The sequence below is a fragment of the Salarias fasciatus genome, chromosome 6, assembly GCF_902148845.1.
Source record: "Salarias fasciatus chromosome 6, fSalaFa1.1, whole genome shotgun sequence".
Lineage (NCBI taxonomy): Eukaryota > Metazoa > Chordata > Actinopteri > Blenniiformes > Blenniidae > Salarias > Salarias fasciatus.
Genome location: NC_043750.1, coordinates 14,183,751 through 14,199,304, shown reverse-complemented (window position 1 = coordinate 14,199,304; position 15,554 = coordinate 14,183,751). Strand labels below are relative to the sequence as shown.

The 15,554-nt window shown below is 43.7% G+C and overlaps 1 protein-coding gene across 16 annotated transcripts in view; it reads left to right on the top strand.

Moving 5' to 3' along the window:
* ptprdb (protein tyrosine phosphatase receptor type Db) overlaps positions 1-15,554 on the top strand; it is a 148,687-nt gene that overhangs the window by 124,351 nt on the left and 8,782 nt on the right. For 9 of the 16 annotated variants that reach the window (XM_030093136.1, XM_030093133.1, XM_030093135.1 and 6 more), the window contains 12 exons: positions 840-933; positions 1,706-1,930; positions 2,025-2,185; positions 3,142-3,153; positions 3,650-3,762; positions 3,860-3,901; positions 4,475-4,572; positions 7,417-7,540; positions 10,363-10,538; positions 11,793-11,816; positions 13,530-13,649; positions 14,239-14,393. In XM_030093136.1, coding sequence (XP_029948996.1) covers positions 840-933; positions 1,706-1,930; positions 2,025-2,185; positions 3,142-3,153; positions 3,650-3,762; positions 3,860-3,901; positions 4,475-4,572; positions 7,417-7,540; positions 10,363-10,538; positions 11,793-11,816; positions 13,530-13,649; positions 14,239-14,393 — 1,344 coding nt within the window. The remainder of the gene's footprint in view (positions 1-839; positions 934-1,705; positions 1,931-2,024; positions 2,186-3,141; positions 3,154-3,649; positions 3,763-3,859; positions 3,902-4,474; positions 4,573-7,416; positions 7,541-10,362; positions 10,539-11,792; positions 11,817-13,529; positions 13,650-14,238; positions 14,394-15,554) is intronic. The other 7 variants (XM_030093146.1, XM_030093145.1, XM_030093144.1 and 4 more) reach the window with 3 other exon arrangements.

The following is a 15,554-nucleotide window of genomic DNA, read 5'->3' as shown; positions in this document are numbered from 1 at the left end:
GTCAGAGCCGTTGTTTTTTCAGCTCACACTGATTTTCTGGTCTTGCCACCAAAGACAGTTCTGCCCTTTGATGCTGCTTTTTGCCGTGTTTCACTGAATGAGTGGTAGCAGGCAGGGGCTTGCCGAACAAAACGGTCGTATGAGACCGTCAACTTCTTAATTTTTTTTTTTTTTTTTTTATGTCAAAGTGTGTATGAGCTTTTCATGTGTCTTTGCTTTTTGGTCTGTGATGTTCCTCCACAAAAGCCTGATTTAACCTTGATGAGACGCTCGTCTTCCCTCGTAGCGCTCCCATCTCTGCAGAGAACAACCACCCCTCAGAAGTATTTTTGCACATTTAAAAGCTTCTTTCATTTCACTACTATTGACATTTGGCTTGTGGGTAATGTTTGATAAATTGATTTTCACTCTCCTTCTGATTCATTTTAAAGTAGGTGGTCTCCCAGATTCCTTTAAGGCACATCTTGACAATAATTAAAGCTAATAACTTGCACAGAATTTCCAAGGATCTCTTTGTGTTAAAAAATTCAGTCTTTCATATTTGTTGGATACGAAACCCAGAGTGATGGGGAAAAATGTCAATCTGACCTTTCTCGGAGAATCTCCTGCATTGTATTGTGTCGGAAATTGAAAAGAAGTCAAAATAATCTCTGATTCCATCATAACACTTTTTTGTGAGCATTTTGTTGCTTCATGATAGTTTGCCTTTTTTTTTGGGAGTCTTGTCATGTTGGGCGCTGATCTTTCTCAAGAGACTGAAGCTTTAAAAACCGTCCAGCATGTGGAATGTAGCATACTGTACATCCTCAGGCCTGATCGCAGTGCCTGCTTTGTTTCAGAGGTTACTATGTGGTGGTGGTGCCGCTGAAAAAGCAGAGAGGTGGGAAGTTCCTCAATCCGTGGGACGAACCGGACCAGATGAACATGGATGAGGTGAGACAGGAGACGCTTAGTCTAAAAAAAAAACTCATGGAAAAGTCATGGAAAGTTTAAGAATCATCAGTCCATCTTGAAGTGTTTTGGTTTGACACTGCTGTATTAGAATTGTGTATCCGATTGCGTGAAGGTAGATGTCTGGGCCATCCATTGTATGTTCTGTCCAAACAATGGTTTCACATGCCATTTACCATCTAATTCCACTTCCTGCCTTTTCCCAAAGACTTCACCACCCCATTATGTTGCTCTGAGAGCGCATTCATGTGTGCCAGATGAGTTTCAATAGAGGTTTTATAGTGCCCACTGTCTAAAATGGATAAATGTAGCAGCAATTCGGTTGATGAAGACATTTGTGCCGCGGTGATAATGCACCATGCAGCCCATTGTCCCTTCACTGATGAGAGTTTTTGTATTTGATGTAAAAATGAAAAACATTCTTCCCAGGGTGTGTTTTGTGTGTCTTTGTTTAAAATCTCAAATATAGTCTCCAGATATTTAGATAATTATGGTCATTACAGGAAAATATTATGACAGTTATAGAAAGATGACTATTTAGTGCGTCAGAGTAATTCCCATGTTGAATTGCACTGATGATGAACTTGGTGCTATTACAGAAAAATTATAACAATTCCCCATTATTCCCCCATTTTCTGTAATTTCTCATTATTTCTGTTAAACTAATTTGGTTCATCTGGTTTTTTTTTTTTTTTTTTTTCGTTTATTTTCTCCTGAATTTCCACGAATCCTCGGACATGGCTTCCACTCGCAGCTCCTCAAAGAGATCAACAGGACCAGTGTGAGCCGGGCCCTTCGCATCCGCCGGCAGGCCGGCCAGTCCGACCCCAGAGCCTACGTCAGCGCCCACTTTAAGACCCTCCCCCTGGAGTTCACGCTGGGCGACGGCCGCAACTACGGCGACTTCCGCAACCGTCCGCTGCTGAACGGACAGGAGTATGTTTTCTTTGTGCTGGCGCTGCTGGACCTGTCTGAGAATGTGAGTGCAAACGCGCCCACGCACATTTCAACCATCCGAGCATGTCGGCGTCCGGTTTCTGTAGAAAAACACTCAAAAATGCCACTTTCTGCAGACCATGTACGCCACAAGCCCCTACTCCGATCCCGTAACCTCCTCGGATGTGGACCCTCAGCCGATCGTCGACGAGGAGGAGGGGCTGCTGTGGGTGGTGGGGCCCGTGCTGGCCGTCATCTTCATCGTCTGCATTGTGATTGCCATTCTGCTCTTCAAGAGGTAAGAACGGCACGATGGAGTCGCACCTGAGTAACTAGAGCATTTGATTTGTTGGAGAAATTGGAAAGAAATCCCCCCAAAAATGCAGAGAGAAGATTAAAGGTTCTGCTGAACAGAGAAATGAAAATAATTGGAAAGGCAGCTTAAGTCTCTGCAGAAAGACAACTGATACTCTGCGGGATTATTCCTAGTTTTATTAGCATTTTGATGTTTTTACCTCTGTTTTCACTCACCCCGTACTTTTTGTGGGCAGTATAGTGTTTCACACAGTTTCAGAGCACATTCTGAGCTTCAGGTTCTGTTGTCCTGTCTGTGTTTAGAGTCCTTAGCAAGAAACAGTGTGTGTGTGTGTGTGTGTGTGTGTGTGTGTGTGTGTGTGTGTGTGTGTGTGTGTGTGTGTGTGTTTAAAATACATATAGAGGGAGGGACATTAGTTAACATAGAAGATGGCGCAGATAACGTTATCAGCCATTATCATTATTCATGATAGTCATCTATCCTCCTGGCAAGAGGTTTGTTAATGGACATGAATAATTGCTGTGACTGATGCAGCATTGCAAAATTATTACCCTTGATGGCAATAATCTGATGTTCACCAACCCCGGAGCGTAACCCGCGGCGGTTTTCAGCCATTACTGTCCCACTTGTCCCGTTCTGAGTCATGTTTCCGGTCTGGATTTACCTGATCGGTCTGTCGGTGCACGAGTCCGAGGTGATAATATGTTTTCAAGCAGTGTGAGAAAAAGTTTCTGAATTCAGATTTGCATCCGCTATGCATCGCCGTGTCTGCAGGAGGTGCTGTTTTGCATATCTAACATGGTAATAAGAACCTGATTAGTTTAAACGAGAGGGAGGGGAGGCTGAGTTCAGTAATGCTTTGATGTTTTTTGATTGGACACTAATGCTATTCATCCTTGTCTGTCCTTTTATCTGTTTGTCTCCCTGTTTGAATCCAGCAAACCAGACAGGTAAACAAACCCTACCTATTACCATTTTTCTGTCCCGCAGGGACGTTTTCCTTGAAAAGCCTCTGCATTCCACGCTTCAGAAAAATATTGCAGCAGAGTTTGGATTATGTTTGTGTTTCTTTGATGACTAGATTTTACCTTTTACTGTTGTGGATACATTATACACCCTGAACAAGTTCAGTTTCTCCGTTATTCTTGCTAGAAATTAATTTTACACTGTAATGTTATCGACACGACATGGATTTGTCATGTCTGTGTATTTTACTCAAAAATCATTTGTCATCTAACACATAATGACCTGAGCAATGCAGCTAAGTTGCTGTAAATAATCCCCACACCAGAAATGTATTACCTTGGTTTATTTATTGCAGCACAAGCTACCAAACTGTGGCGTTAGGCAGAGAAAAGCGATATGAGTTTCTTGATGTAAGACTGTTTTTTTTTTTTTTTTAGGTAGGCTGAAGCTTTTTTTTTTCTTCTTCTTCTTTATTTGCAGGAAAAGAGCCGAGGCTGAGGGACGGAAGGGCAGTTTCCCCTGCAGCAAAGCCATGTCCTCCCACCATCCCACTGATCCGGTGGAGCTGCGCCGGATCAACTTCCAAACGCCAGGTAGAGCGAAGACGCAGACGCTCAGTCACAACAGCCGACGATGAGTCAGTGCGAGCTGCGCTGATGAGATTAACTGTGGTGTCGTTTCCCTTTTCAGCATATCGTGTATCAGTGTACCGAGGTTATCGGCGTCTGTCAAGTTAGTTGGCCTCAGTCCAAAATAGATCTCTTTTTTTTCTCTCTCTCTCTGCTGCCGTCACCCTTTCATTCATCCGTCTTTCTTTCTTTCCCAGCATTCATGCTGACTAACCTTCCATCCCATCCAGGATGAAGCCGCTTCAATTGACAACATTCCATCAGCTGCCTCCGGAATACTTCCTTATTTTAAAAAAGAAAAAAAGAATTCCCCCCCCCCCCCCCTCCGTCCTCTCCCAAAAAAAAAAAAGAAAAATCATGCTAAATTTTTAACTGCCTCTGTCATGGTCTTTTTTTATCTTTACCAGCAGTGTGCAGAGATACTCTGAGGACGTGTTATTGTGCCTCAGTAACTTTCTGAACACGCACATTGTTCTGTCTGTCTGCCTGGAGAAAAAACTGGTCACTTAACAAAAAAAAAGAGGAAAGAAACACTTCCATTTGCTCCGTTGGCCACGGACTGAACACTAAACAACACCTCCTCTGAGAATCCTAACTCCTAACATTTTCCTCCAAAAAGACTCCAGTTATATGTGTATCAAAATGGCCTCTTTTTTTCTGCTCCTTTCCTTGGCAGGCATGGCGAGTCACCCGCCCGTCCCCATCTCCGAGCTGGCAGATCACATTGAGCGCCTCAAGGCGAACGACAATCTCAAGTTCTCTCAAGAGTACGAGGTAGGACTGCTGATTATCTGCGCCTGGAAATCACCAACTTGGGAAATCCATCCAGTTTTAATAGAGTCGCACATATATTCATCTATTAATCTCTGTCTTGTCTATCTTCTTCTGTCTTTTTTTTTTTTTTTTTTTTCGCTCGGTTTCAGTATCTATAGATTTAGCCGTGCGTGGTCTTTACAGTAAAGTTGCATTTTGATTCGTCTTCATGGAACCAAACACGATAAAGCACATTCTCCTCTCTCGGCCGCCTTGTCGTTATCTCTATAAATATAAGAGGGAAAATTGAAATTGCAAGCTCAAAGAGAGTTTGCTTACAGCCAGATGGTTATCAAGCCCTCATTTCTACGCTCTGGTGGAGAAAGAGGAGATAGAAATAAAGAGGCAGCAGCCACAGCGAATGCGCTCACTAAGAGATATAAGAAGCAAATGTTCTCAGCAAAAAAGAAAAAAGAAAAAAAATGCTTCTTGATTAGTTTCCTCCAACTTGGGGCACACTTAATGTGGACCAAAATAAGGCATCTGCTCAGAGATAACAATGTGCCTGAACTTGGTGCTGAACTGTGGCACTCAATAAAAAAAAAAAAAAAAAGCACATCAGTAGCAATATTTCCCAACATGCTGGCTCCGTAGCAAATAGCGCTAGCATAACAATGAGCTCCACAGAGAGCTGTTAAACGGGTAAAAATGTTTTCTTTTCGGTGTTAAAAAAAAAAGGAGAGGAGAAAAAAAACTGCCCTGTGGGTGAGGAATGACACATGAGGCTCTAATTGGCTGCCACGAGAGAGAGAGAGTCAAAGTGTGTGTGGCAGATGTACGGATATAAGAAGGCAAGAACACATTATGCATTAAGTAGGAAAACAGAGCATGGATGTGTTGGGAGAGGGGATAGAAAAAAGAGGGTGGAAAAGACAGTGAGGGAGAAGCTGTATGTAATTGTGGTGCGAGCTGGAGCCGCTCCGTTGAGCCTCGCATTCTCTCTGCATGACTGTGTGCTTTGTTCGGAGCTGAACCCTTAACGAAGGAACAAGAGAGATGGATGGAAGAGGGGCCGAGGGAGAGAAGGGCCAGAATGATTGTGGTGTGATAATCAGGCACACATGATGCTGGCAGCGTGTGGAGAAACTGGCCTTACACTCACACACACACGCACACACACACACAAAACACACACATAGAAGTACACTCACCCAGTACCACTCGTGTCCACTTTTTTCCCTCAACCAAACCATAATTATGTGTCGTAAAATATTCACAATTGCTAAATTGCTCTGGCTCTCTCCTCTCCGTCCTTCTCCATTGACAGCCCGGTAATGACCTCATGTCTGCCTCTCCCGGCTAACAGCAATAGTTACACTGTAATTACCCTCCAGGAACTTAATGTGTTGGTCTAACACAACCGTCCTCCGGCTCCCAGCGGGGTTCATTTTGCTTTTATCACTCCCCTCTCCACGAGCTGGTTTCTCTGTAAAAAGTGGGAAACATTTCTTGAAAAGAGATATCATGCGAGCCCACATTTCTATCCAATATCAACAATGAGTCGTTAATTTGCAATTTGTAGCTTTTCTCTTGTGGTTTGTTTTTTTTGTTTTTTTGTTTTTTTTTTTCCTGCAGCAGCGCTGGACAATGATTACGAGTTCAAGTTATGAAACTGTCAAGTTCTGTCTTTTTTAAAGCCAATTTCTACATTTCAAGGGATACCAATACCTGAGCCAACAGCCAATTTCAGGCTGTACTGCTCAGAGAATAAGTGTGACCCTCGTGGAGAATTAGGCGTCGGCCGCAGGGTAAATCCTGGACCGGTCAGCCGTCCATCGCAGGGCGAATGCAGAGACCGACAAACCACACGCGCTCACGTTCACCCCTCCAGGCAGTTCAAAGTCACTCTTTAGCAACAAACACATGTTTTTTACACAGTGAGAGGAAACCATGACTATAATAACAGACATAATAACAGACATAATAATCATATATGTTTAACAGTTTATCAGGAAGGCGACTGTATTTGTGGATTTCCTCATTTATTTACATTCCTCTCAAACTAACAATGATAATCACAAACTACACATTTGCATATGTAGGGTTTTAGTCAATATTGTGTAAGAAATATGTTCCAAATTTCTAAGATGAATTGGATTAGTGATTATAGATTCAAGAGTTTTATCGTCACTTGCACAGCAAAACAGGTAGTTATACTATGCAATGAAATTCTTATTCTGTTCATTCTCCCTAAAGAAAAGACGACACATTAAAAATAAATTTATATTGAAATGCTGTGTAGTTTTAATGACTTTAAAATGTCACAAAGGAAGGCAGGGAGCACCCCGATCTACGAAAAGAAAAGTCAGACCCTGCGAGGGCATCATTTATTTACTGTGTAAGGTTCAGCAGAATGTAGTTTGCTAATAGATAACTTGATCTTTTTTTTATGAAAGCGTAAAAAAAGAAAAAAAAATGGAACATCAATTCCAATCTGCCTATCCCGCTGTATTTTATCTTCTTTAATATAGGATTTTAACTTGGATGGCATCTGTTATGTTACTGTTTTACTGACTTCGCTGCTGTTTTTGCACACTGTGACTTTTAGCTCCACCTGATCGGCTCAACTTCTCATTTAACAGTTAAACATGTGTGATTTATTTACCAATGGGATGGCAGCGGCTCATCCCCGAAAATGCCTCTGACATGCTTTATGGAAACAAGACCTTTTGAAAACCAATAACTGGAGAATATAAAAAAAAAAAAATATTTGTGGGAAGCACAAATTTCAAAATCCTAAGCTGCCTGAAGTAATGAAACTGTAATCGCTCTCTGTTGATGTTGGTTGGCTCTGGTGTTTTGCAGTCCATCGACCCCGGCCAGCAGTTCACATGGGAGAACTCCAACTTGGAGGTCAACAAACCAAAGAACCGCTACGCTAACGTCATCGCCTACGATCATTCGAGGGTTATACTCTCCGGCATCGAGGGTAAGACTTGTGTGCACGCTCTGCTACTTCTGCTCCTCTGTTTGGGCAAATTAGGATGTTTTTTTATGGAAATTAGGGCAATTTGCTCACTTCCTCGCTCGTTCAAAGGCCCGTTTGAGGTTTACGGCTTGGTGGCCGACCGAAGGTTTGAAGGAATGTAGCTGCGATGATTGAGGTTGGGTTAGAGGGAGGGCATCATGTCACCCGGTTGTCACAAATTTAGCCGTGCATACATGTGAGTGTTTACAGATAAATTTATGTGAGAGAGCCTCTTCCCACGACGGATGAGCTATTAATAGCTGAAAGCTGTTCCCTCACTGGCAGTTCCCATACAGCACACACACTCACACACACACAAAGCTGTGCTTGCATCTGATAGATGCTATAAAAATCGTTTTAGTATCCCAAGAAACTTCTTTTTCCACCCACTGCACTGCCAATAATCCAACCAGTTTGGTCTCAGGTCCATAATATTATACACAGAAATGAATTGTGCTCTCAATTCGTTTTCCCCGAGTCGGTGATATATATTCAAGACGGAACCCGTTTTCTACGTGATGTCACTGTTTGCAATGGGTGGAAAAAAAAAAAAATAGTTTCAGTCCTGTTTTCAGTGCGCATTTTGAAGCACACTCACCCACCTCAGCTGGGAAGGACCCGAGGCAGAGAAACTGGCAGCTCCAGTGTGGAGAGAGGGAGACGGTGGGAGGCCAAGCCCAAACAGATGAGCCTTATCTGGGTAGAGCATGTGTGAGCAGCCCTTCCACCCCCGCCTGTCCTGGAGCCCTGACTGTCTGTCTTTTTTCCAGCTTAGAAAACGCATATACTCTTGAGCATGTCCAAACACACACACACACACACACACACACACACACACACACACACACACACGCACACACGCACAATGAGAATGACTATATCTGTGAGGACATGCAGGATTCAGGAATATAATCCATTCCTTAGTCTCGCACTCAAATCCTAACCATCCTCATTAAGAGAAGACTCAGAATTGGGGAAGCGTTTAGGTGTTTCCACTCAAACCGATTATCGTTAAAGTCGTGCACGTGTACCGCCACACGTGCACAAACACACACATATATATACTATATACACTCTTCTGTAGATCTAAAAACATTTGCCAGCGTGTGCACCAGCACAACTATGCACTTTTTGCTTTCAGTGTCCTCCGCTGAGACGTGAACACACACTCTCTTGCCAAGCCAGCGTAGCCACCGAGTGACTGGAAGTGTGTGCACGCGTTTCTTTTATCTGCTCGCTGCTTCTGTTGTAGTCCCCTTGCATTAAAGCTGTAGCACATCAAAGCATTTACCCAAGCTGTCTTTGAAAGACTCAGGGTTGATAAACATATGTTAGAAGCACTTCTTACCGTCTGTCCCCATCCCATTTAAAGTATATTGTATAAATACCCCGTGCTCCTCTGTCATTTAAGAGTGTGTGTGTGTGTGTGTGTGTGTGTGTGGTGTGATTCTGAGGTTATACAACAGTATGGGACTGTGTAATGCTCATAAAATAAGCTGCTGGAAAACACTGGGCTGCAGGAGTTTGCTCTCGTTGGAGCCGTGATGTTTGGTCTTGAATTGTTTTTTTTAAACCGTCTAACTGCTATTGCAACAGTTAAAAAAGAGTTTTGTGTTACAGTTATGCAGCATTATGTCCTAACATGTTTGTTTAGTTTCTATTTTGACCAAAAACACCTTTAAAGGAGCTTTAGTTTCATGTGCTCTGCTCATGTAGATGCAGCACACCTCAGTTTGGGAAGGAGAGAATAAGAAGTATGACGTTGTGATGGTTCCCAGCTCTTGAGAAAAGTTGCTGCTGTTGAAAAGCAGCTGCCGTTCGGTCTTTGACTTCCATCTTTTCTCACTGTAAACTGTTACCAAAAGAGTCAAAAGGAGTTTTGTGCCCCACTTCGGCAGAATCGGGTCACGGCTGAATGTACACATGCACGTCTAAGTGTGCGCCTGTGTGTACTTCGCTGTTTTTGTGCATGTGTGCATGTTTGAGCTGTGACTCAGTGGTTTTTGGGATTATAGTATTAGGCCCTAGATGAGCAGGCCTGATCCTAAATCAAACACACACAGACGGTCTCTCTCGCTCTCTCTCTCTCTCTCTCTCTCTCTCTCTCACACACACACACACACACACACACAATCCCTTGCAGGACAGGCAGTGTCAGCCGAGTCTTACACATGCAGGGCCTTACAGTCATATTGCCATTCAAAGCGACACATCCAGAGTATCCTCAGATTAGGCCATGATCGTCTTAGCATGTATTATAAAACAAGACGGCTGAACAATCCAACACCAAAGGACGCCGGGCCCTGTGAAAACATTAATCTGCCGCCCGTGACCTCGAATGATCCTCACCCCTTTATTACTTGGACAGAAACCTGCTTTCATAGCAGCAGACTTTGAATAATCCAAATAGATTATTTCACCATGAAATACAATAAGAATCAACTTCGTCTGCTACAAAAATTACATAGGCAAGAAATGTTTTTTGCGTGTGTGTGTGTGTGTGTGTGTGTGTGTGTGTGTGTGTGTGTGTGTGTGTGTGTGTGTGTGTGCGATCAGTACCATTCATCATGCACACGGTGCAGCAGACAGACTTGAAAGAAGGCAGTAATTCAAAACTAGTTGCATCTTTTTCATCCATCATTTCTCTCGGTTTGTCCTTCCCTTTCTTTCCCGCTTCGCCTCATCATTATTCAATCTCCTCCTCACCTCGCTACACATCTCTCTTTCATTCTCCCTTCATGCTTTGTTCTTTTTTTTCTTTTTCTTTTTTTTCCCCCATGCAGGCGTACCGGGCAGCGACTACATGAACGCTAACTACATTGATGGCTATCGCCGTCAGAATGCCTACATCGCCACTCAGGGCTCCCTCCCCGAGACCTTCGGGGACTTCTGGAGGATGGTGTGGGAGCAGCACACGGCCAACATCATCATGATGACCAAGCTGGAGGAGAAGTCACGGGTAAGCAGATGGGGTGAAATGAGCTGGAGAGTCGTTCATGTGGCAGAAAAAAAAATGATCACAATGGTGAGATATCACTATTGGAGTGGTCTCACCACTGGAGCGGTATCTTGGAGCATTGGGGTGAAATGGGGTAAAGCTATATTTTGGGGAAAAAAAGAAGAAAAGAAAACACTTGATGGGTTTTAGAGGTTTTAATGATGTTTTAAAATGTTCTGAACGTGTTTGCTGAGTTAAGCGTTTGAGCACTGGGACTCATTTCTTCCAGAGAAACTTCTACAGTTTGGGACGTGGCCAAGCATGCGTTTTATAGATGATGCGGTCAGCAGTAAATAGTTTTCAGCAAATAAGAAGAAATGCACATTGTGTTTTGTTTACAGTCTGACAGATGTTTATCATTCATTCTCTTTGTCTTCAGCTTTCTGTCACGTCAGTGCACCACTTCTGCGTTCAGCTTCTCCTAGGCTAGAAAATGTCAAAAGTGTCCCTGTGGGAAATCACTCAAAGGTTAAACAAACTATGAACTGCAGTCATGTCATTAATGCTTTGATTGATTACTACAGAACTGATTAAAAAAAAATAGACTGAAAAAGCTTGGGAAACATATTATGTTTGCCTAACGAATGTGATAAATTATTGCAGGACAAATAACTAGAGAGGGTGCAGGTTAATGAGCATAAATCCAAACAGTGCAACCAAGTTCGAGTTGCTCACAGTGAAATATTGCTCTTTAATAAGATGTTTACACCTGCATAGATAGAATGTTCCATATAGAGGGACAAGCTGGTTTGTGTCACATAGTCTTTGTGATAACCAAGCTAGAAAAAAAAAAAATAAATAAATAAATAAACTGGCAATAGCACAAGGTTGCATGGAATAGATCACAATAGAATACAGTAGAATAGAAAAGATCAGTGACAGCGACCAAGGGGGGGATTACAAGTACAGCCAATTGGGGTAGGTAATGAATTAGAAAATCATTTGGCTTCCAGGCATTTCGCTGTTGTTAACAGAAAACGCGGTTGAGTAAAAATCCAGTGTAATGAGAATGTCATGTTCAAATGAAATGAGCAAGAATGGCTCGAGGTATGAATCATGATTAAGTGCTAACCAATTATGTCCAGAGCGCTTTTCAGAAAATGATCCTTTCTTCCCGTCTGTGCTTCTTTTCCTACTAACCTGTGCCTTGTGTTAAAACTCTGTTTCCTTTTCCACTTTTTCCAACTGTCTCTGTTGTGTCTGTTTGACCCTCAGATGCCCTCTTATTTCTTCTCTAAGGCAAGACCTCTCTTTCTCTCCTTTGCTAATCCCCTTTTAAATGCAACCTCACTTCACATGGTTTTCTCTTTACCCTTTTTTCTCTGTTCAGTGTCCTTTCCTTCTGCTGTTTCACTGTGTTTTTGAGCAATAGCCAGTGCATTGAGTGAGAATGCAGAATTGTTTTCAACCCACCACAAAGCTCTCATACTTAACTCGGTCTGGGTTTTATTGCGACCACTGGAGTTCAGAAACAGTGCGCATTACCGTCTACAGTTTGCATGATCACACCCACGACTGTTTTTTTTTTTTTTCTCTTTTCCTTTTTTCTGACAATGTATTATAGTACGTACCCTTTAAAGAAGTCTTTTTTTTTTTATAACTTGCTGGCCACAAAATTATGAGGCATTGTCTGATTCTTTTATGTGTACCACAGAATCCCAACCAGCTAAACTCCTGCAGACTGCTGGGATCCTCTAAACGTGCTCCATCTTTAGTTTGGAAATGCACATTTAGCTTGAAAATTCTGCAAATTCAATAAGGTGCTTACAGCATTATGCAATGATAGCATTTAATTTGAGCATACTTAGCCTTTTATTATCGGCCCACCGCCTCTCTGTGTTCTCTTCGAGGGGAGTAGTGGGCTGCTTGTTGGAGAAGATGATTTAATCTCATTTTACACCCCTCTACATTATGATATTATGTGTTGTTGCATTAACAACACAGATGATCACAGATGGTCCCACTGTGGGAATCCTGCCAGTACCCTTCCTTTTAGCACCAATCAAGTCACACACTAGTAAGGTACAATTACGCTGTTACTCCATAGATCAATGGATAATATAGTATTCACACCAGGCGTTTTCTGCGATCCTGTTTAGTGTCTGGCGGTGTGAAGCCCCCCCCCTCTACACGGACAGCCATTCCCATCCCTGTAGTGTCTCAAGGTCTGGTGGGAAAACAACAGTTGAAAAGCTGTAATTACAGCATGAACGTACCGGGCCAAAACGCATAATCCCCAGTCTGGAGCAGTGGAATGCAGAGCAAGCTGAGCTGAGCTCCCTGCTGTCTTTGATGTGAGGACTGGAGGGATCAGCACATAGCGTTTGGTTTGGCCTGATTCTGCCAAGGCCCTCCTCCCCCGTTTCATCCCCCCCCCCCCGGGACTTTTCCCTCTCTCCTATGTGGTCTCCAAGGCTGAGCTGAAGAACTACAAATATGACCACCCCATGCAGGGGAGTTCTGGGTGTTTCGGGGGTCCGGGGACGCTTGGATGTGGTGCGCTCCGGGAGCAGCATTGTAGAGATTTGCGAGGTTAGAAATGATGGGCGATGTACAGTATCCAACATGTGAAAGGTGAATTTTAAGGTATCAAACAGCTTCTCTGGGGGGAATCCCAGTAAACCCACCAACCGATGGCAATGAAGTCACAGGATCAAACACTCCATCAAGTCAAACCCTGTTCCTATATATTCTTTTTTTTCTGATGCTCTTCAATCCACACACACGTTCCCTCATCCCTATGCGCACTTTTTCTTTCTTTATTCCAATCTGTCTGAATTTATCAAACCCTCTCACTGAGTTGCTTCAACACTCCTTCTTTTCGCCCCTCTACTTTTGCACTTATACACACTCGATCCCTTTCTTTCTCTTTTTCTCGTCTCTCTTCTCGTTCAAACTGCTCGGCAGCTCTCACAGTGTCCCCTCCTCCCCCTCCTCTCTTTCCCCCCGCAGGTGAAGTGTGATCAGTACTGGCCGACGCGCGGCACAGAGACCTACGGCCTCATCCAGGTCACGCTGCTGGACACGGTGGAGCTGGCCACCTACTCCGTCAGGACCTTCGCTCTTTACAAGGTGACATGTTCTGGGAGTCCTGTACGGCTTGATCTCTTTAAATATTTGCACCTGATCATGTATTAGGAATTCACTCCTGTCACATCTTTGCATAAATACACAGCTGCTTTGTTGTTTTCTTCTCCTTTTGAAGTCGTCCTTGTGAAATACAGACGTGTATCGCATAACATTCAATTCAAAAAGATTTATTTGATCAATCGTTGTCTCGCATACCTGTCAGGATCAATAAACCAAATGTCTGTATCCTCACAGATATGCACCCTTTGATTAGTAAATTGATTATCAACAAATATATTTCTCAGTTAGATGCACTGCTGCTGCTGCCTGAGTGATATTTTAAACAGGCTGCAGTTCGCAAATCCTTTTCTGTCTGGAATGAAGTGTTTAGAAGTACTGGCTGGCTTCATCTTACGGTTCAAATCTTAAGTAGAGGATGGAGCTGAGTCCAGCAGCCTGGGCAGAGAGGTCAGAAAGTATCAGGAGATAAGCTGGCACCCTTTTAGTTTTTTGATGGAATGTCTCTAAAGTAGGAAAAGTGCGTTATAATCACAGTTTGACCTGAAACGCTCTTCTCCGTCTGCTGCTCCAGAGCGGCTCCAACGAGAAACGCGAGGTCCGCCACTTCCAGTTCACGGCCTGGCCGGACCACGGGGTGCCCGAGCACCCCACCCCCTTCCTGGCCTTCCTGCGCCGAGTCAAGGCCTGCAATCCTCCCGACGCAGGACCCATGGTTGTCCATTGCAGGTAATTCTGTGATGTGTGTGTGTGTGTCTGTGTATGTGTGTGTGTGTTTTCAGAGGCAGCTTCGACTTGTGGGGCCAGAAATTGCTGGGCCCCTCGACAATTTTTGTATTTTAGGGTAATTTTAGAACTAAGATTAAACTTAAGTTAAGACAAAGGCTATAGATGACGGCGAAGGGCTGGAGAAATGTAATCACTAAACCACAGTTATTCCAAAAACTAACTAAAAAGAGGCCCTTGACTTCACTTATGTGTTATTTTGTGTTTTATGGCAACATAATTTTCAATATCCAGGAAGCCTATGAAAATCAAACTGCAGTCCAGGGGCGCTTGTTTCCAATCAGCGAGGGGCCCCGAAGTGAAAAAAAGACTGACCTGCCATTACGCAAACCCCAAACCGTCCTCACTGGCTGAAACACCCACATTCCTCCCATAACTACTTCCGTCATCTCTGAGCTTTAACAGCGACACCGGCCGCCGCGCTCCACTCGCTTTCCCAGAATTAGCATTCACAGTTGACAATTTAGCATTTATGGTGGTGGCAGATCTGGGTTCACTAGTTTATATTCAAATGAAGTGCTTGTCTGAACAGCAGGAGTTCTCGTGTGTTGGATGGAGGGTGATTCTGGAAACTTGTCATTACGGTCTTGGCACAGCGTTGAGCTTCCAGAGCAGCGGCGGAGCTGCTATTTGCTCTCAGCGGCAAGTGAAGGACAGAAGAAGATCGAGGGTAGCGCCGAGAATATGGAGCGGCGGCTCTCAGGAGGAGGAATTAGTGAGGTATAGCTGAGGAAGAGGAGAGGACCGGGAAGAAAGAGGGGATTGAGACAATGATTGAGAGGAAGTGCTGGCGAGGGACTCGGGAGTTAAGGGAGGAGAGATGTGCAGAATGAGAGAGAAGGTGAGGTCAAATCCAGGATGCGGTGAATGAAAATGATGAATTAAAGAAGAGAGGGAAAATGGGGGGCTAAAAACGTACAAATGTGAGTGAAAAAGTGGCGGGGCTGCCGTGAGAGTGTTGGAGGGGCGCTTAGAGGGAAGATAAAGCGGCGGAGAGACGAGGGCGGGAGGTGGCGAGGAGGTTGGCAGGAGAGCAGCTCTTCCTAATCTTCCGTAGCAGTCAGATGGAGTATATAACAGGATTATCTGTCAAATTTAATTATC